Source organism: Dryobates pubescens, chromosome Z, assembly GCF_014839835.1.
Source record: "Dryobates pubescens isolate bDryPub1 chromosome Z, bDryPub1.pri, whole genome shotgun sequence".
Taxonomy (NCBI): domain Eukaryota; kingdom Metazoa; phylum Chordata; class Aves; order Piciformes; family Picidae; genus Dryobates; species Dryobates pubescens.
Genome location: NC_071657.1, coordinates 128104705 through 128129441, shown reverse-complemented (window position 1 = coordinate 128129441; position 24737 = coordinate 128104705). Strand labels below are relative to the sequence as shown.

General features: G+C 41.1%; 1 protein-coding gene across 1 annotated transcript; it reads left to right on the top strand.

Moving 5' to 3' along the window:
• The first annotated feature begins 34 nt into the window (after window positions 1-34).
• SLC38A4 (solute carrier family 38 member 4) lies at window positions 35-22672 on the top strand. Its single transcript, XM_009899247.2, has 16 exons — window positions 35-154; window positions 5031-5265; window positions 6104-6194; window positions 6668-6783; window positions 9897-9970; window positions 10087-10179; window positions 12049-12130; window positions 12221-12303; window positions 12406-12464; window positions 12855-13133; window positions 13245-13324; window positions 14455-14555; window positions 15463-15587; window positions 19112-19256; window positions 20136-20233; window positions 21660-22672. Exons 2-16 carry the CDS (start codon window positions 5135-5137, stop codon window positions 21759-21761), a joined length of 1659 nt encoding a protein of 552 aa, XP_009897549.1. The 5' UTR covers window positions 35-154; window positions 5031-5134; the 3' UTR covers window positions 21762-22672.
• The last annotated feature ends 2065 nt before the right edge of the window (window positions 22673-24737 follow it).

Below are 24737 nucleotides of genomic sequence, written 5' to 3'. Positions count from 1 at the left end.
CTGTTGATTGGTTCATCTGATACACTCCCATTTGTCTTTAAATCACTGTCCAACTGCTCTAGGTTGCACATGAGCAAACTTTTCATTACAGGTGCAATTCCTAAAAGGTGCAACCTGCTCAGCAGGCGAGCAAGAGAACCCATTCGACTCAGAGGTAAATCTAAAACTCTTTTTCTTCACAAGGTTTGATCAGTGTACTTTAGACGTTGGCCATGTGTCTAAAACTGAGAATTAGAAATCTAATTTAACTGTAAATATAAGTGCAGTGTGAAGAACTGGTTCCTTAAGATTTACTGACATGGTATGCCAGTGTGTTGTCAAATGTCTTTGGTCTTACTTGAGGAATTAAATTCAGCCTTTTCTTTTTTTTTTTCCTTCTTTCTTCTTTCTTTCTTCTGACTTTCTATTTTCTGTCTTTTTTTCTGTCTTTCTTTTTTCCTTCAGTTTTCTTTCTTCTTTTTCTGTCTTTTTTCTTTCTTTTTCTTTCTTTTCTTTCCTTTCTTTTGTCTTTCTTTTTTCTTTCTTTTCTTTCCTTTCTTTTTTCTTCTTTCTTTCTTCTTTCTTTTCTTTCCTTTCTTTTTTCTTCTTTTTTTCTTTCTTTTCTTTCTTTTTTTCTTCTTTCTTTCTTCTTTCTTTTCTTTCCTTTCTTTTTTCTTCTTTCTTTCTTCTTTCTTTTCTTTCCTTTCTTTTTTCTTCTTTCTTTTTTCTTTCTTTTCTTTCCTTTCTTTTTTCTTCTTTCTTTCTTCTTTCTTTTCTTTCCTTTCTTTTTTCTTCTTTCTTTCTTCTTTCTTCTTTCTTTTTTCTCTTCTTTTGTGTTAGTTTTTTTTTTTCTAGAGCAAATCAAAACCTAGCAAACCAGAGAAGCAGCAAAAGGTGTTTAAAATTGACCAGACACTTAAGAAATGAATGTTTGCTTTCCTTTGCAAGCCTTGACTAACTTCTGAGAATTTTTTTTCAAAGCTCTTGATTTACTTGGCTGATATGTCTTTAAATAACTGAATTTGTGATCGCAGGCTTGGCATGTTAAGTGTTTATTTCACAGTGACAACACTTATTTCATATTGAAATAGTTGCACAGATACTAGTCTTACAAAGGCATTGTTGTGAATATGAGAAATCTGGCAAAGTCTGTTAGAGGTGCCATGGCAGAGCTGAGAAATCTTGATACTGTAAAATCTATTAAAATGTTAGTCATAGCTGTGACCTGGCATTGTTTGCCCAATGGGTGTCCATTCTTTCAGTGTCCTAACTGCACTGGACAGAAATCAATAACATTGTGAAATCAGATGCCAAAAATTTTGTAATTTCCTGAATCATTGCTGAAAACTGTTAAATTATGCAGAGGAGCACTTGAAGATCAAAATAGTTTTATAGGGCTAAATAACTTCCCACTAATTATTGGTGAATCTTTTTTGCACCAAGTGTTTACATTTCAATGCCATAATTTCAGAAATACCTCTTCTGTTCAGTAAAATGCCACAAGAAAGCAAAACTACCATTACACTGAAGTCAAGTTGTAGAGCTAAGAGATTTTTCTTATATGCAAACATAAGTGGAAAATACTCTGATTTTAACTAAAGGGAAGGGAAAAGAAGTGTAGAGGGTTTTGGTTATTTCCAAACATACACATTTCCTCTGTAGTGAAAGGAAGTCATGATTGATTTGGATGCCTAAAATAGGGCTTAGGCATCAAATTCTGATCCCCCTCTACTCTGCTCTGGTGAGACCCCACCTAGAGTACTGTGTCCAGTTGTGGAGCCCCTATTACAGGAAGGATCTGGATGTGCTGGAACGTGTCCAGAGAAGGGCCACAAGGATGATTAGCGAGCTGGAGCACCTCTCCTATGTGGACAGACTGAGGGAGTAGGGGCTCTTCAGCCAGGAGAAGAGAAGGCTCTGAGGAGACCTAATTGTGGCCTTCCAGTATCTGACAAGAAAGCAGATGAGGGACTCTTAGAGTGTCAGGTAGTGATAGGACTGGGGGGAATGGAACAAAAATAGAAATGGGTAGATTCAGATTGGATGTTAGGAAGAATTCCTTCACCATGAGTGTCATGAGACACTGGAACAAGTTGCCCAGGGAGGTGGTAGAAGCCCCATCCCCGGAGGTTTCTATGGCCAGGCTGGATGCGGCTCTGAGCAACCTGATCTAGTGTGAGGTGTCCCTGCCCATGGAAAGAGGGCTGGAACTAGATGATCCTTGGGGTCCCTTCCAGCCCTAACAATCCAATGATTCTATGATACAGAAAGCATTAAATCTCAGGGAAGATAATGCAGATTAACTTTGGGATTTCTTCTCCAATATCATGTGCTAAGCTTCTAGCAGGACCCAGTCCTGCCTGACTTTGGTGGCTGTGACCCATCATGCCATCACCTCCTTTCTGCCTGGTCATTACCCAGAAGCAGAAGGTCAGTCAGCACAAACCCTTGCAGGAGTGCAACCAAGCACCCATCTACCAGTGCTGGCAGTGAGCTTGGGCATGGTACAGTGTGTAGTTGTAGCCAACATTTTATTTTAAATAAAGGCAGCTTGGCATCCCCAGCTACTGCATCCCTGTGTTTCTAAATAACATTTTGCAGGTTGAGCAGTGAACTGAGAGGCATCAGGGGTGGCAGCTCTACCCCTTCTATATTCCTCATGGGGAGTATGCACTACTGATACCTTGGTGTCCTGCCAAACCCTTCCGTCCTTGCAGCATTAGGAACATGAAGATATGGATTTCTACCAACTAAGGAACAGCTCTCCCAACTTCTGCTCACATTTAAAGGCACCATTGGTTGTAACTACAGTTATTAGGATGTTCAGGATTCAAATCTAGTATCAAGCCTGTTTTGTAGTTCTCACTCAGCTCAAATTTATGCCAGTGGCTTTCAGGTCATGGTTACAGACCCCTTGAGGTTTATCAAAAGAGTGACAACTGCAAGAAACCTGATTCTCAACAGATTTCATTTTGTCACCTGACTCTTTGCACCTTCACTACATGACTTGTATAAGGGTTTGAAAGGAAAATTATATTTGCTGTAAGGGATTTCCAGTCAGGTTTTTTTGCTCCTTTTTTGAAACTCTGTTTGCCATGCTGCACAGAATTTCCTCCTCAGTCGAATCTCTCTGTAACTTAAGTCCTGGCAATTTTTCTGCTTAGTTTTCTTCTGTTTCCCAGATCTTTGAGGCTCTGTTTATTTTTGGATTGCCACTTCTTGAAAAGATACTTTTCCAACACACATTAGGCAGTTCTCACAGGGGAGATTTTACTCTTTGCTAGAACAGGGCAAAGCAAAGTCAGATTTGTCTGCTTTTTACACCACTCATTAAAATTAGCATCAGGAATAGGAAGGACTTTGTTTACCAGACAGGGCAGTGTCTCCATTTCAAGACATTTCTGTGAATTAAACCACAATTGGGAAGGCTCCATTTGAGGGTTGTTATTATTTTTTCTCCTGGAGTTATTCCAGAAACCCCCAGCCAGATAGTGCTGGCAGCTTTTCCCTGATGCCCAAGTCACTCACCCTCTCATACACAGAAGAAAGGAGTAAACACAGCCACTCTCTCTGGTAGGAAATCTCCTAATGCACAGTGATACTGTTTTCCTTTTCAGCTGTCTGGTCTAGCAGAATGTTCTTAGTAAGAAGCAAGGAATTTGGCTTTAATTTCTGGCCTGAGGTCAGTTTTAGCCTCCAGAATTGGTATTTAAAGTTTACATTTACACTTAAAGCCCAAGCACTCTAACATTTTGCCACTACAAATGCATTTGTAGATGTTCTTGAGAACACCATGTGATCAGTAGCAGAGAATGGTGAAGGTCTGGTCATCAAGCAAGGACCTGTAAATGCAAAACTAGCAAAAAAAGGCTATAAAATAATTGCAGGTTTAGTGTTACAAAGAGACAGACACACAAATTATTTCTTGCAGTGTTTTCTGATATTGTCATTATGTGGTGCTGGATTGCACTTAGCATGTGATAGTTACGAAAAATGCAGTGGGTCAGAGATTGCAAGATAGCAGGTAGGGTGCCAGGAGCCTGCAGCTGTGCCCAGGTGTGCCAGCAGTGTGTTCTCTGGTCTGTGCCTGCTCCTTTCACCAGTGTGCTCTTTGGTCTCCTCAGCTGTGAAATAGAAATATAAAATGCGTCAAGGAGTACCTTTGGGAAGGGAAAAGTATTGTACAACTGCAATGGTTCCTGTAGTGTTTTCCCCTTGAATCTGGCAATGAACAAATTAATCTAAATGTGTATCTGCAAATGAGACTGTAACATGAAACTCTGAAATCCCAGAGGTGAAGCCCACTTTGTAACTTCATCTTGTACAGCTTCCTTTTGTCCATATAGAAACAAAGTGGAGCATTTATTCATATGATTCTTTAAAGGCAGAAATTTTTCTGACAAGGGTAGAGATAGTCAGTCTTCTATTCAGTCTTCTATCTCACCTTGTGTGAGACAGACCTTCTAGTCATGGGACAAGTAAGAATTACAGACAGACATACTGAGAACCAGAAACTGCTGTATCAGAATTGTATCTCCTAATTATCAAAGAAGTGACCAGAGATGCACACCTCTGTCAGATCCCAGTGAAAGGGGCAAAGTTTCAAAACGTTTAAACCTGTGACAACATTAATCTCACAACAAGTGATTTAAGGCACTGAGCATTTCCCTTGAGTATGTACGTCTTGAAGCAGTAGTAGGAAAACACCAATAACACTCCTTTAATTTCCAACGGTGAACACTTCTGCATCACCGTTGCCTAGAAATTCAAAAGCAACAGTTCAAGAGATTATTTTCTGTTGACTTTATAATTTTACTAGGTGCTGCATATCCACTGTTCATCCATTGAGCCCTGCACCCTACCATTTCAAGGGAGACAAAGTACCAAGTTCTGGCACATAAATGGACATTATGACTGACCAGAACGTTCCTGGTCTACAACGGTTTCTCCTCTTAATGCTATTACAAAGAACAAACACAAACCAAATGATTCACACTGGTTTGTCTAATTTGAGGAAAACTCTAATGAGTTCTTCTGTGTTTTGTTTGCAGAACAGAGTGTTCTGGCAGTCCCCACATGGTAGAGAGGACTAGCAAGCAGACAGCACGGTGCTGTTTACCCTGAAGGAGCTAGTGTGTGTGTGTGTTGGAAAGCGATGACCACTCTAATGGATCGCATGGAGCTGCAAAAAGTCAACATCGAACTTGATGAGCAGAGCAACAGTGGAGAAAGCTTTGAAGACAACTACACAGAGATGGTCGATTCAGAAAAGGCTGCAATGAGGAGGTAAGCATCTAAATGGGAAGGCTCTTCTGTTAAGGCTAGGAAGCAGTAATCGGAAAGCAACCTTTAGTAACAGCATCTGGGGTTAAAAACACTTCCTAAGTATTTAGTGTGATTGTTGAGCTAGTGGTTTCCCACACCTCTGACATTCCTTGCCCTTTGTCCTGGAGGATGGTGTACCCAACACAGCAGGGGCAGCCTCAGTCCTCCCTTGCCTCTGCAGGCTCCTAACCCCCAATGTGGCAACTTCCAGCCACTCCAGTCAGCTAGGACATGTGAATTAATGCACTCTCAGGTGCAAACTGAGTATGCTGAGAGAAGGAATGGTTTTCAGGGTAAGGCATGGAGGGCAGCAGCTCAGTGCTCCCACAGGGACAGCCCCCCCTCAAGCAGTACCCACAATAGCACCTGCACCTGGTGCACCCCTGAGAAAGTGGCCTGAGAAAGATATCTCAAAACTATCCATAAGCCTCCAGATTGCAACTTGCCAAACCCCGCTGCACATGTCTCCAATAGGCTCTTTGTTCCTCAGGCATCATCAGGTACATGCTCAGCTTTAGCACATTGCCAGCAGGAAGGAATTGTTACTTTCCAACATCTGCAATCAGATAGAATTTGAAGTTTACTGGGTTTAAAACTAAATTCCAAAGCAAAGCAAAGATCTATTGGACATGCCATTGGACATGAGAATCTTACAGGAGAAAAGAGGGGGAGTTTTGGAAGGGTTTTTAAATATTCATTACAATATCACAGGAAAGATTTCATTAATGACAAAAGGCACTACTTGAGCATAATGTGTGTCATAAACCTTACCTTTTTTTCTTTTTTTCCCTGTGTTCAGTCCATTTGATAATGATGATGCAGAAAGTCAGAAGTTCCTTACAAATGGTTATCTGGGTAAAAAGAAATTGGAAGAATATAAGGAAGAATATGTAAGTTGTATTCATTTTTAAAGGTAATTACAAAGTAAATCTTATTGACCTGAATATTTTTACAAAAACATAAGTGGGGGAAAAAAAAGTCATCTGAATTAGAACAAAAATCATTTAAGGGGGGGGGGGGGATTAATAATCTGGGAATGTATTAGATAACAACACATATTTCTGTAGAGGCTGCTGACGTAGTCAGTTGTCTCCACATCACCTCAGTCACCTGTTGGGAATGTAGTCCTCCTCCCTACTGAGACATGGGGAGAGTGGGAAGTGGCAAACATCTACCGGCACAGTTGCCTTTGAGGGTAAAAGACACTTCTTATGATGGCAGGAGCCTGTGGACTCAGCAACCTGGACAAAATTCTACCTCTAAGTATCAAAAGACCAACACAGAGAAAACTGGTGATGAGGATAGTCAGTTTTGCTCAATGAAATGCAAATCAATTAGCATTTTCTGTTCTTGCTCCCAACAGCACCGGGGCAGAGCTTCCTTTGGAATGTCCTCTTTCAACCTCAGCAATGCCATTATGGGCAGCGGCATCTTAGGGCTCTCCTATGCAATGGCCAACACAGGAATTATCCTTTTTGTGTAAGTACATAGGAAAGACAGGAAATAAAATAAAAGCAATGAGCAGGAGCTAAAGTTTTTTGTGGTTAGAGAGGTACATTAAGCATGTTTTATTAGCTTAAAAGTTTTGTAAGGTAATCTGTAATGAAAACATTTTAGCTGCACTGGAAGGAGCCATCCACTGCTGACAAATCCATTTATTTATTTATTTATTTATTTAGAGTCCTGTTTTGTATCAGGAACAAAACTGAGTTGATAGTGTGCAGTCAAACTCAGAGGGGAAGAACAGTATAGCAGTCCTAAAATAACACCAGCATTCTTGCTGGTTCAGTATGGGAATTCAACAAGGGAAGTCAATCACCCATAAAGCATATATTTACATCATCCCAACTACCTAATCACTATGTGGAAATAATGTCTGAAACAGCAGCATGCTTTGCATGCAAAACAACTCACAAATTTATTCAGACTTCATGTTACTCCCTCAAGTCTATTTGTACTCTATGTGCACAGACAACAACTATGGTATGTGGCTGACATACAGTATCTATACAAAGTGGTTTGATAGACAGTAACAGGTAGCCATGAGAAGGTTTTTAATCTATGGCTAATCCTGTAAAATGAGACAAACTGTACCATATATATATATATATAAAAAATCAGTTGGTTTTCTTGTTGTAGTAACTGGGTTTAATTTTAACAGAAGCCTTAATTTTAATCCCCATTGATGCTGGAATAAGGTATGACAGGACTGTATGATAACAGGGCATTGATTTTTAGTACTGAAATCAAAGAAGCCTTTAAATCAGGTTGCATGGCTATCTTTATACAACTTCTTTCTTTTGGAGATTGTGTAAGTATGACAGTAACAACATTTTACATGCTATATGTAGCCTCCAGTTGCTAGGAAACACTGCTTGTTAAGCCAGGAGAATTTTTAGCTGAAAATTAATTGTAGATGCAAAAGATGTCCTGGATAAGTGTTTCCCAGCTCCTGCACTCAAAAGGTTTAGATATAGGTTTTGCTGATACAAAAATGGAAGGCAGTTCTAAAATTGACTGCATTAGAGTCAGAAAAATCTAGAATATTTTTTCTTCCAGCTGTCTCTGATCACTTATACTAAGTAGTATGGCCATAAGTTATCATTGGAAATAAAACTATGTTACATCAAACCTCACTAGAGGGGAAAAATAGCCTTTGTCATATCTTTATTTTTAAGGCTCTATAGATTCACAGGTGGCTAAACAAAATCTGATGTGATTCTAATGATATTAGCTCTTTTGGCAATGCTAAAGGAAGGACTAATGATAAAGCAACACTATGGATTCTTAAAAAGCAGAAACAAAGGATCTCTCCACCTATAGCTTGCTTTGTTATGCATCCTGTTTCCATACTTTCTGCATGACAACATTCTCCCTTCGGGTAGAGGAAGGAATGCATCCACTTGCTGGAGGTTCCTCTGTTTACATAGGTCATGACTTCAGTTTTAGTGGGACAGAAAAATCCTATCTACTAAATGGAAATTACTGGACACTAATTCTAATTAAATTATGCTGGCAGCATTGTCTACGTTTTTCTAATTTACTGATCTCATGTTCCTCAAGTGTCTTCACACTGGAAAGTGGTCTAAAAGTTGAAGGCAAAAGGAGGGCTCTTAAAACTGAGAAGCTCTACAGAAGTTCCCATTACATCATCCTCTCCCAAAGGGGAGGTTTGCAATGGCATGGAGCATGCACTGAAACATCAGTTCTGCTGCCTGGCATGAATGCGCAACCAGGATAGTTTCAGTTTACCACAACTCATGTGTCAGGACATAGGGATATTGTCTGAATGTCATCTGCACAGGTGGCCCTGATCAAGAAGGATGACAATCTTGGCAGGATATATTGAGACCTCAGATATGATTCCCCCTTACCATATTGCATGAGCTCACAGCATGAGAGATGATCTTGATCTCACAAAGCCTGTAGCACTGTCTGTCTCTCTTAGAGAAAGAAACTTCACAGAAAATTGTGATGGTTTGGTAGCCACCATCTGGCCCCAGGGCTGGTGTCTCCTCTCAGACTGTAACTCATTTTTGAACTTGGCTGTCAGTGCATCCTGTATCTAAACCAAACTGCATGTCCAGTGGAGTGGAAGGGGTGGGAACAACCTTCTACACTTCCACGAAGTAAGGCAAATCTGGATTTGCAACTCTCTCATGTTATCATTACATCCCCTTCTGCACCAGCACTTGTTCAGGTTGATGCCAAGATGGTTACGGTAATAAGATATGCTGCCCATGGTGTTGCGCCCTGAAAACATCACACAACGCTACATTTTTCACCAGCAGTTCACAAGAGGCAGATAGTTGAAATCACATAGGATGCAAATGTGTGGAAGGAACTGATTAATTCAGGCACCAGTACCCTCAAGCAGATTAAGCTAGAAGAGTATGCTGCAAGTGCTCCAAGAGCAGATTTTCCAGTGTCATGGGGTGCTTTAGCATTATGCAAGATTTCTAATGTGCTTTGCAAAGCAGTCATCTCAACCTAAACTCCAAAACTTCATGATACATAGAATACATAGAATACATAGAATAAACCAGGTTGGAAGAGACCTTCAAGATCATCGCGTCCAACCCATCAACCAATCCAACATCACCTAAACAACTAACCCATGGCACCAAGCACCCCATGATGGCAAGGCAGAAATGAAAAGTAGTGATTAACCAGGAACCGTCACAGTCATGGTTTGGAGGTGGGGTGGGAGGGAGCAGTTAACAGCTCTGGGTAAGGAGAGAGATTTGAATGAGGGATCAGTGAGGCCATAAGAGGCCAAAGACCTGACACACAGAGAAATCTCTTTAATTTAGTCCAGTCTTATGAAGATATAAGAGTCTATCCTTGTGGAATTACACAGAATTGGCATTTACCTGGACTCGAGGGGCTTTTGGATTGTGTAAGTGCAACTGCACTCACATGTAAGCTAGAGCTGACACTTATCTCTGTGTTTAGCACTGGGAGTCCAAAGCACAAACTTGCTGAAAACTGTTCACACCTTGAACTTCATGAGAATGAGCAAGCGCACATTCAAATCAACTGAGTGTCTCTGATGTCCTGCTTGGGATTCTTATTTCTGCTTTGCCTTGCAGGATTTTGCTGCTCAGCGTAGCAATACTGTCACTCTACTCTGTTCACCTCTTACTGAAGACAGCAAAAGAAGGAGGTATGATGACCAGGCTGTGATTAACTTAGAGTCCCTAATGCATGCATGAATTTTACCTTGGAATGCAGCTCAAGTGTGCCAATATTTCTGGTTTGGTTTGGTTGTATTTGTTTCAGGATCACTAATATATGAAAAACTGGGAGAAAAGGCATTTGGCTGGCCTGGGAAGTGTGGTGTTTTCATTTCAGTTACAATGCAGAACATTGGAGGTGAGCAACAAAGGTTTTCTAATTTCAATGCCTTTCTACAAAGCACAAGTGCATTCTTTCTTCTGTCAGGCTAAAACGGATCAGCCAGGTACAGTATGCACTCTATTGCAATAAGGAAGGACAGGAGCTATCTGGCACTTCAGTGGCTGGTGAAAGCTAGTTGGTTGGGATCTCTCCATGACCAGTGAAGAGCCTTCAATGATGGCTAAAATGTCTTGGCTGACTGTCCTCAAGGAGCTGACCAGTTCTCTTCACTGAAGACTGAAACATCTGTTTCAGTTTAGAAAACATTACTCTCACTTAGAAGGAACAACACATGATTCCGAGTTCTCCATAAAAGAAAGATTCTTCAGTAGTTCATTTTCCAGCCAAACTCTATCCTTGAAATGAAAGTTGGGTTACAATCTCTCTAAAATGCTGAGGTGTATGAGACTGACATTGCTGTGAAATGTCTATGAAACAACCTCCATTCTCTCAGATCAGGTGACTACTTACCAATGTGAGTAGTAGTGGCAGAATGGTGCATTCATGCCACAAACCTTATTTCCTTTTACTGCCCTGGGAAAGCTTTTGAGGAGACTGGAGAACACCATATCTGAAAACTCAAAGGAGTTGGTAATTTTTTCCAGATTTCATAAGGAGAGGTAGTTGAAATATACTTCATCAATTAAATGTATGTAGATTATTTTTTTGGTGACCTCTCTCTTGGAACTTGGCACGTTTTGCAACTCTCCATCGGGAAATCATTGCTTTTCCTTTAGAGCAGCTTTGCTTCCCAGGCATTTCTCCACTGAAAGAGACTTTTTGATTTTGTTCATAAAAGATCCTATTCCTTTCTCTCCCTCCCTCAAGCCTGGATATCAATTGTGGATGATCTCAGAAAGTAAGCACGCTCCCCTTTTGAAGAGGAGAAGCTGTTCCTCTGTTCCTCTAGTTCTCTTGTCTAGACTGATCCATATGTCTCTAAAGACTTCTTTGTGGCCAATGTAAAATCATGCCCTCTGGCAGTACATTTAAATGAGATGTATAGGAGTCTACCCTTCCATCAGGAATCTTGACAGATAGATGGGGTTATATCACAGTATAACTAAGTATCACAGTATAACTAAGTTATATATATTTATATATATATATTTATATATATATATATATATATATATAAATGGAGTAGAGAACTGGAAGAAAAAAGGAGCTGTGAATAGGAGGAGAAACGTAGATGAGGAGACGTAGAGGCACTGACAACTAAAGTCATTGCAGAATCTGGATAAACATGGTCCACTGGGGCGGGGGGGGGAACAAAAAAACCCACAAACCTCATCTACAACAGAAAAGCAAACAGGAAAGTTAAGAGTATAAATTTGATCTGAACAGTGATTTGAGTACTGTGTCCAGTTCTGAGCCCCTCAGTTTGGGAAAGATGTTGACTTGCTGGAACGTGTCCAGGGAAGGGCAACAAAGCTGGGGAGGGTTTGGAGCACAAGCCCTATGAGGAGAGGCTGAGGGAGCTGGGGTTGCTTCACCTGGAGAAGAGGAGGCTCAGAGGAGACCTTCTTGCTGTCTACAACTACCTGAAGGGAGGTTGTAGACAGGCGGTGGCTGGTCTCTTCTCCCAGGCAACCAGCACCAGAACAAGAGGATACAGTCTCAAGCTGTGCCAGGGAAGGTTCAGACTGGATGTTAGGAAGTTCTTCATAGAAAGAGTGATTGGCCATTGGAATGCTCTGCCCAGGGAGGTGGTGGAGTCACCATCACTGGAGGTGTTTAGGAAGAGACTGGATGGGGTGCTTGGTGCAGGTTTTTAGGGTTTTTTAAACAGACTATTTTTGTTGGAATTCTCTCTGACAATGTTTGGTTGGGGTTTTTTTTCAGCAATGTCAAGCTACCTCTTTATTATTAAGTATGAACTACCTGAAGTGATCAGAGCATTTATGAAACTTGAGGAGACTTCTGGGTAGGTATCTTTGCCCAGCCCAAACCTCAGATGAATTTTTTTATTTGTTGTTAATTCTAGTGATTGTGAAGGTTTATTCTTCCCCTTTAGAGAGTGGTACCTAAATGGGAACTACCTCATCATACTCGTAACAGTTGGGATTATTCTTCCTCTCTCCCTTTTAAAGACCTTGGGTAAGCTTTATGCCCCACTTAATATAGTGTCTTTTTTTTTGTTTAGGATTGTGAATTTATATACAGCTGAACTGTTGTTTGGGTTTTTTTCTTGCCACACAGGTTATCTTGGTTATACAAGTGGGTTTTCGCTGACCTGTATGGTTTTCTTCGTCAGTGCGGTAGGTGACTGCCTGGGTATTGCCTCTAAGCAAACAGAGAGCCTACTGTAAACTGTGCAACACTTTCATTTCTTAACATGATAATTCAATAGGGATATTAGAATAGCAAGTGAATCAGATCAACAAGCTTATTGATGAATGAAGCCACAGTAAAAAGAATCAGCCTAAAAAGCAACATTTGAGAATAAAAACTAAAGAAGGACAACAGCATAGACAGAGTAACAACAAATTCTTGCAAGAGAAACAGAAGTGCTAGTACTGGGTTTCTTGATCCCCTTCTTTCCTGTCTCTCTTCTGTGTGGCTGCTTATACTTATGTGGGCACGCCCTGGATCTAAGTGCAATCCTCTATGATTGTACTCTTCTGATGACAGTGTCTACTCTTTTGTAGGTAATCTTCAAGAAATCCCAAATACCCTGTCCTCTTCCCATGGTGAACCACGGGATTGAAAACTGGACCTCCACCAACAGCACAGTGCCAATGCATCTTATCATGCTACCAAATGAGTCTCTCAGTTCTGGTGTGAATTTCATGATGGACAACACAGCTGGGCACTTGCCAGGACTTGAGGAGCCAAAAGATACCTCCCCCCAGAGTGGTGTGGAATATGAAGCGCACAGCGACAGTAGTGACCTGTGTCAGCCAAAATATTTTGTGTTCAACTCACGGGTAAGGGAAATTCCGTAGAACTTATTTTTAGCCATCTGTACCACAGCTAAACTGCCAAAAGTCAGAGATACAGCAGTGACCATTCTTACTAATGGGAGCTTTATTTTACAGACTGCCTATGCAATACCCATCCTGGCATTTGCATTCGTATGCCACCCTGAGGTGCTACCAATATACAGTGAACTGAAAGAGTAAGGTTCTTGAATTTTGTCCCATACTTGCAGTTAACCATAGCTAGAGATCACTTTCTACATGTTCTGCATCTGTTGCAGGTGTGTAGACACCCACCTGCTAATGAACTATTGCTTTTCATAGTAATAAAATACTGGCTTTGCTGTGACCTAATAGTCAGATATTGATGACAGGGAACCACTGTTCAGACAGCCACAATGACCAATGTTTACTTAGGAAAGAAGGAATCTGGACAGTCCTTTGAATGGTGTGAAATATGCTGGGGAACTTGGTTGCACTGGAACAGATAATTCTGGTTTCTCAAAATAATGAGTTCCGTGTCTAGGTCAGATGCTGCTTACTTTTAAGGTTTCTTAGGATGCAATTAGTTTGGGTGTCTTACATAGACCTTCACCCAGCCTTGTTTTCCTTATCAAATACCAAAAATTAACTACAGTTGGTTAAATCAGCACAGAGCTGACTGTTGGGAAGGGCTAAGAAAATACATTTGTTCAGCAGCAAGAATTACATTACAGGAGGCCATGTGCAAAACTCAAATAGGCTAAGACCCATTACCTCCTATTAAAGCAGGTTTAACCTCAGAGGAAATAAACAGTCTTAACTGACTTGGGAACATGGTTCCAGGTTCTATAAGCTGAATATTTCTTACACCAGATCTTTAACTAAACTACTTTTTTTTGGGGGGGAAGACCAAAAAGCCTCCCAGTTTGACCTGCAGGAGTTTCTTTAACTGCAGAACAGCCCTATGTAGATATGAGGGTGTGTTCATACAGAGCTTACTGAAAGCTCATGCTTACTACTATTACCAGCCCTGCAATTTTAGATACTCCATTTTTTTAATTTAAGACATACCAGTCAAGATGAATAGTATGTGCATAATTATATCCAAAATAATATAGCACATTTATGTGTTGCCACTAAGTGTGCACTAGAAATGGAGTTGCAACACTGTTTTGCAAGTCTGCACAGAGCTGCAACACTTTGAGAGCTCCCTAAACCCAGTCTACTTTCTGTGAGCTTACTAGCTAGTGTCAGCAGAGCTATGACTTGTCAGAGTACTTCTTGTACAAATAGAGGCTTTGTAATAACAACACTGCTATTCTGTTACTCTCTTTCTCTCCTCCTTCAGTCGCTCTCGAAAGCGGATGCAGAATGTCTCGAACATCTCCATCACTGGAATGCTTATCATGTATCTTCTGGCTGCCCTCTTTGGATACCTCACCTTCTATGGTAGGTCAAATCCCCACTCTCCACAGAATTTTCCCTCCCATTTTAAAGCAGATAAGATGCTTCTATCACACAGAGACTCAAGTGTTCATGTATTTTCTGTATGCCTTAATCCATGTGTAAGCATTATTCAAACATAACACACAGTGTGTAACCTCCTGATTAAGCAATAAAATCTATGCAGCTGTCAGGCCATAGGTTCTTCACTCATGGGATACTCAGAGACACCTACCAGGGGGACTAGTTGTGCATCTCTTGATTTTGTAAACTCAGAGAACAAGCTGCTGTCAACTTGGCTCTTGGCAAAGGCCAAGAGTGACCACACTAAAAATATTCTACTGCTCAACTGTTTTACACGACATTGCTACGTTCTACCCACCCTAGATCTGAAGCCATTTATTCAGCTTCATCTATGCTGAAAAACAGGTGCAAATCATTCTAGTGTAAAAAAAAATATGGATGAGCTAAACTAACAGTAGGTAAACAGAGTAGCCCCTGTATTAGCACACCATTTTATGCAAACAGCACCTCTTTTTACCTCATTAGATTCCCCATTACTGCAGGGAAGTAAATGACACAGCACAATCTGCTCTCTATCACTGAGGCAAGAGCTGGGATGTCTGGGCAGAGGTCAAAGAGAGCTATTCCCAGTTCAGTGAGTTGTTTCCTATTTTTTAGAGATACAGGAATACAAAGCATCACCTCAGACCTGCATTACTCTCATCATCCCTGAACAGTGGGCTTGTACTGGTCATGTTAGGAAAATTCCTCTTTCGTGCCTAACCCATAGCATGTATCTGATGACAGCAGCTGGGCCGAAGTTGATCTTATCTGGCTGCAGTATAAAGACCTTTCTGCAGGTGCAGATGTTGTTTAAGTGATTTAACTTCTTTCTGCTCCCTTTTCATAGGAGAAGTTGAAGATGAGCTACTTCACACATACACCAGAGTTTACACTTTTGACAGCCTCTTGCTGTCAGTTCGCCTGGCAGTGCTGGTGGCTGTAACCCTGACTGTGCCCCTCGTCCTTTTTCCTGTAAGTAACACAGCTGCCAAAGCTGAAACTGGGGCTTGCCCATGCACACTGACAATAAGTACTCAGCACAGACTTTAACTGAAGACAAATAAGGCTCAGTTTTTATTTGTGGGAGTCTGTTTTCTTATATGCAGTTTGACCAGAGCAAGAAGCTTAGGTAGCTAGATTTGCAATCTGAAAGACTGAAATAAATCAGTTTTTATATATAAATCAGAAATAAAGCAGGAACAACTGTTCTGTCTCCCTCTGGCTTTCCCTGTGCTATATTTATCAGAGTGGCAATGTAAGTACCAAAGACTTAGGGATATACTGAAACCACTTATGAGATTCCCTAATACAGACATAGCCACCTACTGTAGCATCCAAACTCCAGGCATGTGCAGCTCAGTCCACGTGCTGTGCAAGACTGCCAGACCTGACAGCCAAAGAAGAGGGGCAGAGACCCTGTGCACATCTTGCATGCTAGAGCCTATGGACAGGGGAGGAAGCCAAGTGCCAGAAAACACAGGCAATTAAGACTCAGACACATAGTCAAATGTCTGAGCAAAGTTCGGAACTTCTTGGTACTGTTCACAGGAAAAATTGCACTATCCAGGGACAGAAAGGAACAGCTGAACAAACCATTTTGCAGAGGTACTGACCCTCCTTGAGGATCAATCCCCACTTGAAAAGCAGATCTCCAGGCTTCTGAATGAACAGGACTGTCCCTTATGCCTTCCCTGAATTATTCAGCAAGGGAGAAAACAGTTGAGTCTGGTCATTAAGCTTTGGAAGGTGGTGTGCCATTGGTATGGCATGTATAAGCCCAGCATCATGCTGCTGGCAGGCTCCCAGGAATCCATGTCACAGTGTAACGCTCCCATCTGATAAGACTACTGACCCTGGCATCCTGCTGCTCTGTTGTCCTGGATGCAAACATGAGCTCTATGTAGGTACTGTTTCCAGGCTTGCTGACAAATACCTAAGAGCAGTGATAACCGCTCCAGGTTGTCTACCAAAACAAAAAAAAAAGACCTGGTGTAAAGCACTCAGAGTGATCCATTCATCTACCTTAGAGCATTCCAGTGCTTTGCCTTGAATGTTTAAACCAGTGACTATATGCTTCAATTGGACTTAAGTAACTGATTGGTCTTCATGGGAAAACAAAACAAGGGCATTGTAAAAGCTAGGTGGAGCATTTTCACAGATTCACAGGTTTCATCAAGTTGGAAGGGACCCTCAAAGGTCATCTTGTCCCCCTTGAAGAGATCAGGGACACCTCCAACTAGATCAGGCTGCCCAGAGCCACATCAAGTTTGATCTTGAATGTCACCAGGGACAGGGCCTCAATCATATCCCTGGGCAACCTGTTCCAGTACTTTACCATTCACATTGTAAAGAACTTCTTCCTATGTCCAACCTAAATCTACCCTGTTCCAGTTTAAAACCGTTGCCCCTTGTCCTATCACTGCAAGCCCTTCTAAACAGTCCCTCCCCAGCCTTCCTCTAGGTTCCTTTCATATACTGAAATGTAGCTATAAGGTCTCCCAGGATTCTTCTCTTCTCCAGGCTGAACAGCCCCATTTCTTTCAGCCTGTCTTAGTAGGAGAGGTGCTCCAGCTTCGTGGTTATCTGTTCCCTGATCTTCCAAGGCATAGAGGTGAGGCTGACAGGTTGCTAATTTCTAGAGTCCCCTTTTTTACCCTTCGGGCACAATGTTTCCCTTCTTCCAGTCGCCAGGGTCTTTATGGAGAGTGGCTTTCCATCAACATCAGCTAATTCCTGCAGAACTCCGGGATTCCTTCAGAACATCAGGTCTCATAAATTTATGTATATTCAGGTTCCTGAATTTGATCTTCCATTACAGTGGGAGGGGTTTTATCCCATTGGTCCACATGTAGTGGTCCTTCAACTCGGGATGGGGATGGAGCAAGATTGCCAGTGAAGACTGAGGCAAAAAAGTTATTGAGCACCTCAGCCATGTCCTCATCTGTTGACACCAGCTCTCCATTCTCACTCCTCAGAGGGTGAGGATCATAACTTCACTTTCTCTGCTGATTGATACACCTGTAGAAGCCCTTTTTGTTATTCTTTGAATCTCTTGCCAGACCTCTAGCCATTCCTTGGCCTTTCTGACCTCATCTCTCCATAACCAGGCATTTAGCTTTCTGTATAAGCATTTTTATACCTGAATAATGTGTAATGGCTAAGCAGATACACACCACATCAATAACTGACCTATTAAAAGAACTGACAAGAAAATAATCATTTGCTTGTAAACCATCATATCAAACAAAGCTGGCATATCAGGACAGGCAGCTCAGCAGATTTAATTACTCCAAATAAGCAGTATAGTTGTATCAACTACTTTTTTTTTATCAACTGCCATATTTGCACTTTATCATAGTCAGAGTTTATTCTTGGGGGGGAAAAAAATAAATAAACTATTGCACTGCTATGTACCATTAGTCACTGTAAAACCTCAGTTAGACAGCTTCATTTTAAGGACCATATCACAGGAGAAACTATACGCAAGATGCTGACAATAAGTGAGCAGGAATGCAGGCAGCAGTTCTTTGGTGGAATAAAATTTGTTTACACCAGTTCAGGGGCGGAATGAAATTTTTGCAGTCTGCCTCCCTCTGAAAAGCACAAAGTGCAAAATTCATGCTGTGTCTTCAAATGATGGGCTCCAAGTCTGCCAGAACCCCATACATTTATTGAATTGCCAAGCTCATCAGGAAGCAGTTCTCTGTTTGTTGAAAACAACCAAACAGAAATGAGTTCTGAGCTTCTTTCAGTGTACAAATATTTTTGTTCAGCTTCCACATTTCAAGTCTTTTAAGTTAATCCTGGTACTTCAGAGAAACACTATCTCCAGCCACTAAAGGGATTTGCTCTTAACCTTTTTCCTACTTGCCATCTTTGCTGATGAAAATACAAAAAAACCTGCCTCTGTGTTGTGTGAGAAAGCACAGGGGGAAAAAGGATCCTCTGCAAATAGCTTTTAGGTTTATCATTTCCAAGTGGCACTGAAAAAAATGTGCTCTTATTTTGAGAGACAGAGATATGTATATGTACATATTTAATGAAAATAAAACAGAAGTATGCTCTTTCTTTCATAAAAATAAATGACAGTACTCCTGTGGGATTTTCAGAGGGATCAGGTTCAGGAATACAGTAACTCATATTTCACCCATGCATTTTTGGCCTGCTGATTAGTGTTCATTGTGGGGGCTTCTTTGGGGATGGGGTTTTTTTGCTGGTATTAGCATCTCAGTTGAAGAGATTTTATGTCCCTGATTTCACACCCTACTCTCTTTCACATGGCAAATATTTGAGTTTCTGCATTAAAATGTGAACCTAGTTCTCAAGGAACCTACATCAGAGCGAGATTAACATTAAGGGAGTGGAAGACTGCAAACAGATTTCTGCAGCCAGAATTTCCCACAGCAAAAGTAACTACCACAGATCATTTTTTAAAAGTGAAAAGCACAGATAAATTAATTACTGTTTTGCTTTCCCTGCTGGTTTTTCTCTTACAGATCCGGTCATCTATCAGCGCATTGCTGTTTCCCAAAAGGCCATTCAGCTGGATAAGACATTTCCTGATTGCAGCAGTAATTCTTGCTTTTAACAACCTCCTTGTAATTTTTGTCCCAACTATTAAAGACATCTTTGGATTCATTGGTAGGCTTCATAAATACTTTTTTGCTTACTCTCTTAATCCTTTCCACAACGTATTTACATTCATGGAGTGAATGACTGTCTCAGTTTGAGTCTTGCTGCAGAATAATATAAACACCAAATAAAATGAAGGGGGGAAATTCCAAAAAACAGCTGACAGTCACAGCTCAGTGTTACCCAATTTCTTTGCAAATTTGCATGAAGCACAAGAAATCAAACAATCACAATAGAAAAAATGGTAAGGGCATCTATAACCTGCACCCAATGTATTAACTTCCAAACAGCAATGTTAGAAAAAGGAGGAAAGTGACACACTTCATATTCACAGCTCTCTCTCTTTCTGCCTTTCTTTTGGTTAGTTTTGGTCTCTGACCATGCTCTGAGCTGCTGAGTATTCAGGGATGCAGATGCCCTTGAGAAAGACACTTGTATGGGCTTTCTGCCTTTTTCATATTTTGTACTCAACACAGGCAGCTGGTTTGCTCTTCCCTGCTTTTCACACCTGGGTCACAACACAGAGAGGAGAGCAGTAGGCACTTCCAGGGCACAGAGGGCACAGATTATGCCTCTTTTCAATACCTGCTTTCCAGGATCATAACTTCCTGGGAGCACCTGTTTGTCCTTGCTTCACCAGCTCACATGCAGATATCCATATCACAGGCAGCTATACCAGTAAGAACAAGTCCTCTTGGTAAGAAATGTCTCTTTGGGCATAAGTGCCTGTTTGGACACCTACCTCTCTTCACAAATGCTGTCTACAGACAGAGCTCTTTGTACAGCTAGGCTTGAAAGAGCAACTACCTCCCCACATGCTGTCTTTTGCAGGTGGACCACATTGCTTACATGTCCAAGCACAGCACTCAACTCTTCTTTCCATTACAGGTGCCTCTTCTGCTACAATGCTGATTTTCATCCTCCCTGCTGCCTTCTACCTGAGGCTTGTTGAGAAGGAGCCCATGAAGTCTCCCCAGAAGATTGGGGTAAGGGAACTGGCAGCAACTGCAAAAGGAAGGGTGGGTGGGTGCATTCCACAGGTCACAAATACTCAGACCTTTGACTTGCAACATCCAGCAGGTGCTCACAAATGGTAGTTTCTCACTCAAAATACAGGTCCAGCAGTGTGAGTCACCGTAGCATGAAAAGCCAGGCTTCACAAGCCAAAACCTTTAGTGCCCTACTGATACACAGCATAGTCTAGGTTAAGTCACTAGGAAAAGGTTTTTAATTAATCCAATCTAAGCTCTAGTTAATGCCTGCATTTGCATAAATAATACCAAAACAGTACATAAGGAGCTGCTGGTTCATGCTAGGAGGCCATCTGCAGATTAACAGAAAGATCTGAGGTCAAGGTTAAGAAGGAAGTTGTACTGCAGAAATAATTAAGTAATAGAGAACTGCTCACTGAGATAGTTCCATACACCTACAGGACACATATCTGAAGGTCTATCATTTACACACAGCATGCGTTTATATGTTATGTTGGACTGCCACATTTTCACCTTTCATCCTGGACATCAATAGCTATCTGCACATTTAACAATATTGCCCAGGAGATGTCCTTTGAAAATTCAATCAGAAGAGTCACTGATAAAATGCATCTGCAGGCACATGATGTAAACAGATGAAGCAGCTGTACATAGATATCTCTCTATACACACGTTCATAAAAATCATGCTGCCAAGTGTGAAAAAGAAAGGTTGTTATCATAGAATTATTTCTGATGATGACTTTTGGAGCTGCTATTAGAGACACAGTGAATATTTTTGGATGTCTCTTTGTTAGTTCTTCACGTTGCTGTGTTTAGCACGTCTAGAATTTCACACCCTGCACTGAGATCACATGCAGCATTCATCTTTGTGTTGCAAAGCACAATATTGTTAAGCGTGTGGGCCGATTATGATAAAACTAAAGCCCTGCTAAAGTGAAGAGTACTATAAGCATCTCAATCACTTGAATGTATACAGAAAAGCCTTCAGAAAAGAGAGATGGGCTTACCTGCTTGTCTAATAAGGATTTCAAGGATTAACTCTGAAGCTTTTCTTGATTCAGAGACAATGATGATTCATTGGAAATTGGTCAGTTTTTAAAGAAAAACTGTTCCCCTGTAATGTTCATTTGTTTATAGTTTGTAGTTTTAAAAGTGTGGTCTTTTTTTTATGTTGTGGGTTTTGGTTTGTTGGGGTTTTTTTTCCCAGAACTAGTCTTGTAAAGCCTGGGTTTCTTGGGCTAACTTTGATTCACGTATTTCACATAGCCCTGTATGACATTAGTTGGGCTTCAGTCACAGGGAATTACCCAAACTCATGCCCTGGGTGTTGCATAAATGTGGATGCAACAGGACATCCTCTGAACTACAGTCTGCTCAGTCACTTGCTTTATTAACAAAACTTTATTTTCCAATTTCAGGCTCTAGTTTTTCTCATAGTTGGCATAATCTTCATGATTGTGAGTATGACTCTTATTGTAATGGACTGGATTTACACTTCCCCAAGTTCCAGACATCACTAACGTGCAGAGACAACCAAGTGGTTTTTTTATACCATAAATGATTGTATTGTGGGCTCAGAAGGACACCAAAATGGGACTCTTATTCCTAGCTATTAACTGCAATATTTGGAAGACAGTGTCTGGTAAGGTCATTGGAGTCTACATCATTATTTATGCATTAGGAACCTGAGCTTAATATTTTGTGCCAGGTGAAATGAAATGTGTGGTATGGATGCTTACTATTTTCAAAACCAAAATAACTGTGTACATAGTCCTCAAAAATATCGTGGTCTCACCCTTTTCAACCTGTCCCATCATGCTAGTAACCACAGTTCTTAGAGCCTTGGGAAGCTCATGGCCAGAAAACCATCTATTGCCTTGTTTTCTGTCTGTAGCTCATGGGATTGGCTGCCAAGCTTCAAGAGAAAGGGCACAGTTTCTATGGGGATCTGAAAAAAACCTGACTTATCCCTACCAGCTTGTCTATCAGAAAAATGATGGCTTTGACAAGCCAGTGGACAAAGATGAGCATCACATTCGTTGCCCAGATTCATCGCCCCTGGCAGGTGATGGCTGTTGCGTAGAATAAATCTTTCTGGCACAGACACTGTGCTGGGGCTTGTGCTTGAGGAAAAGTTGAGGATCTGTGGTTTGTTGTTAAAAATGCCTGTGCTGGAAATGCCAGGCATTTCTGCTGTGGGTTTGTTGTTGTTGCATTTCTTTTTTTAATCCTTGTGTGAGCTTGCATCACTGAACAAGTTGTGTCCTCCGTAGAAACTTGTCTTCCATGCTTGTTCGAATCTGAGGAGACCACAAGGTGTGGCAAAAGCACCCTACCCAGTATTTTTCAATACTTGTGTATTTGATAAAGGTTCAGTGCAGGAAACTGTAATTTGCTATATATAAATATATATATATATATTTATGTACATAATTTTTTTTTGTTGTTTTCCTCTAGTTATGAAAATGTTACCCTGAGGGAAATAATTTGTTTGAAATTTTTTTATGTGTCACTCTGTTTTCATAGCCTCACAGTTAAAACTGTTTTAAAGAAAAAAAAAATAATACTGAATTTGTGGGTTTATATAAGGTTCAGCAGTGTTTGAAAGAGACCTGCAGCAAGCCCTAACTCTTACCTGTGTAAAAATACACACTCAGATGTTTACTACTTATGTTACAATAAATTGCAAGATGTTTTCTTCTTGAGATCTTTTAATATCGGCCTCAAAGTTCTGTGTTACCACTGTGCACCACAAATTTGGGTGTGTTGTAGGTTAAGGGAAATCAAGAGTTAGTTGGTATAACCAGAAAGAAACGTCCTCCAGAGGGCTACAGAGTCCCAGGGGCACGGGTAGTTCATCCCAGGATATTGTAATTTGTTATTCTATTCCATTTTCCTTTATTTCTCTATTTAAGGGAAGGTGCAGCAAATTCTCTCTCCTCTCTGTCTCAGGATGTGCGTGCTATTATCTTGTGGTTTGTGGAGGAGAAGCTTTCTCCTGGTCTTGGCTGGCAGTGAATTTCCATCTATGCCACTGAGCCTGTTGAAGCCTGTGGTAGGCCTGGGTCTAGTGGGGGGCAGGAGGCAGTTTGGCTGCTCTTGAGCCTGCTGAGGCTGAGTGGGGTGGAGGTTTTTGGAAGGCTCTGGAAGGTTTTGGCCTGATAGGCCCAGGTGAAGAACTGAGCCTAATTCATTAATGTTTTCCTTTCACCTGGATACCTTTTGTATATATTTATAAATAGAATTTCCATTTAAACTTCCAATCCACTGTGGAACATTTTTATTTTGCTCCTTGGGAAGGGGTAAAACATCTTTTTTGTCCTTTGGCACTGGGCAGCTTGTGGCTCAAAACTAGGACAGGGTGGCTTGATCAGTTGATGTACCTTAGCTTGTTTATGCATATGCTAGCATTCAGCAGCATATGGAATTAAGGTATTAGAAGGAGATGACAGTCTCAAGCTGCACCAGGGGAAGTTTAGGCTCGAGGTGAGGAGAAAGTTCTTCACTGAGAGAGTCATCAGCCAGTGGAATGGGCTGGCCAGGGAGGTGGTGGAGTCACCATCCCTGAAGGTGTTCAAGAGGGGATTGGACGTGGCACTTGGTGCCATGGCTTAGTCATGAGGTCTGTGGTGACAGGTTGGACTTGATGATCTTTGAGGTCTCTTCCAACCTTTGTCATTCTGTGATTCTGTGACATGACTGACAATCTCAAATGTCTCATGCTATGCAGCTGTGCAAGAAGGGGAAATAAAACAAAAAAAGATTAAAAAAAAAAAAAAAAAAGGAAAAAAATTAAAAAGGGGGTGTGGGGATGTTCTGTGTTACATGGATGCTTAATTAACACTTAGTATCCTCCAGACTGTGACTTCAGCTGTGCTGTGGAGCGCCTACTACAGATGGTCTCTGTACACACCAGGGAAAAACAGTCTGAGAAGTCACGTTAACTCCACAGCAGAGGGAATGAGTGGGAAGGTGCAACTGCTGGTTTTAACACATACAAATCCAGGCTCATGTGATTGGAGTGTTCATTTTCCAACTTATAAATCTGTTGTACGCACCTGTGAACTCAGAAAGCCATAAAGCACACAAAAGTAGTCTCTGCTCACTCCACAGCTTTGCACAAAACTCTGTGTGTATATAACTGTGTGTATACTTACAGGTTAACCAGAAAAGCATAGCAAATATGTATTCCATGCCAGCTGATGCCTTTGTGAGCTATTTTCTATGATCACTTGAGTACGGTATCCTTAATATACTGGAGCATGCTTCCTCGTGAATATGAAGTACGGCTTTGCAATTTCTGAGGAAAAAAAGCACCTATAATTTTTTGCCCTATTTAAAGCAGACAATACAAATAATGCTGCATTATTGATGGAGAGACCTTTGACATGGACTAGTAGTAAGACACTCACACACCTCTCTTCCTGCTACCACTATTAACAGTTATATGGATGCAAGAAATGACCTTTAACTGCATCCTTGCTTCAGAGCAAAAG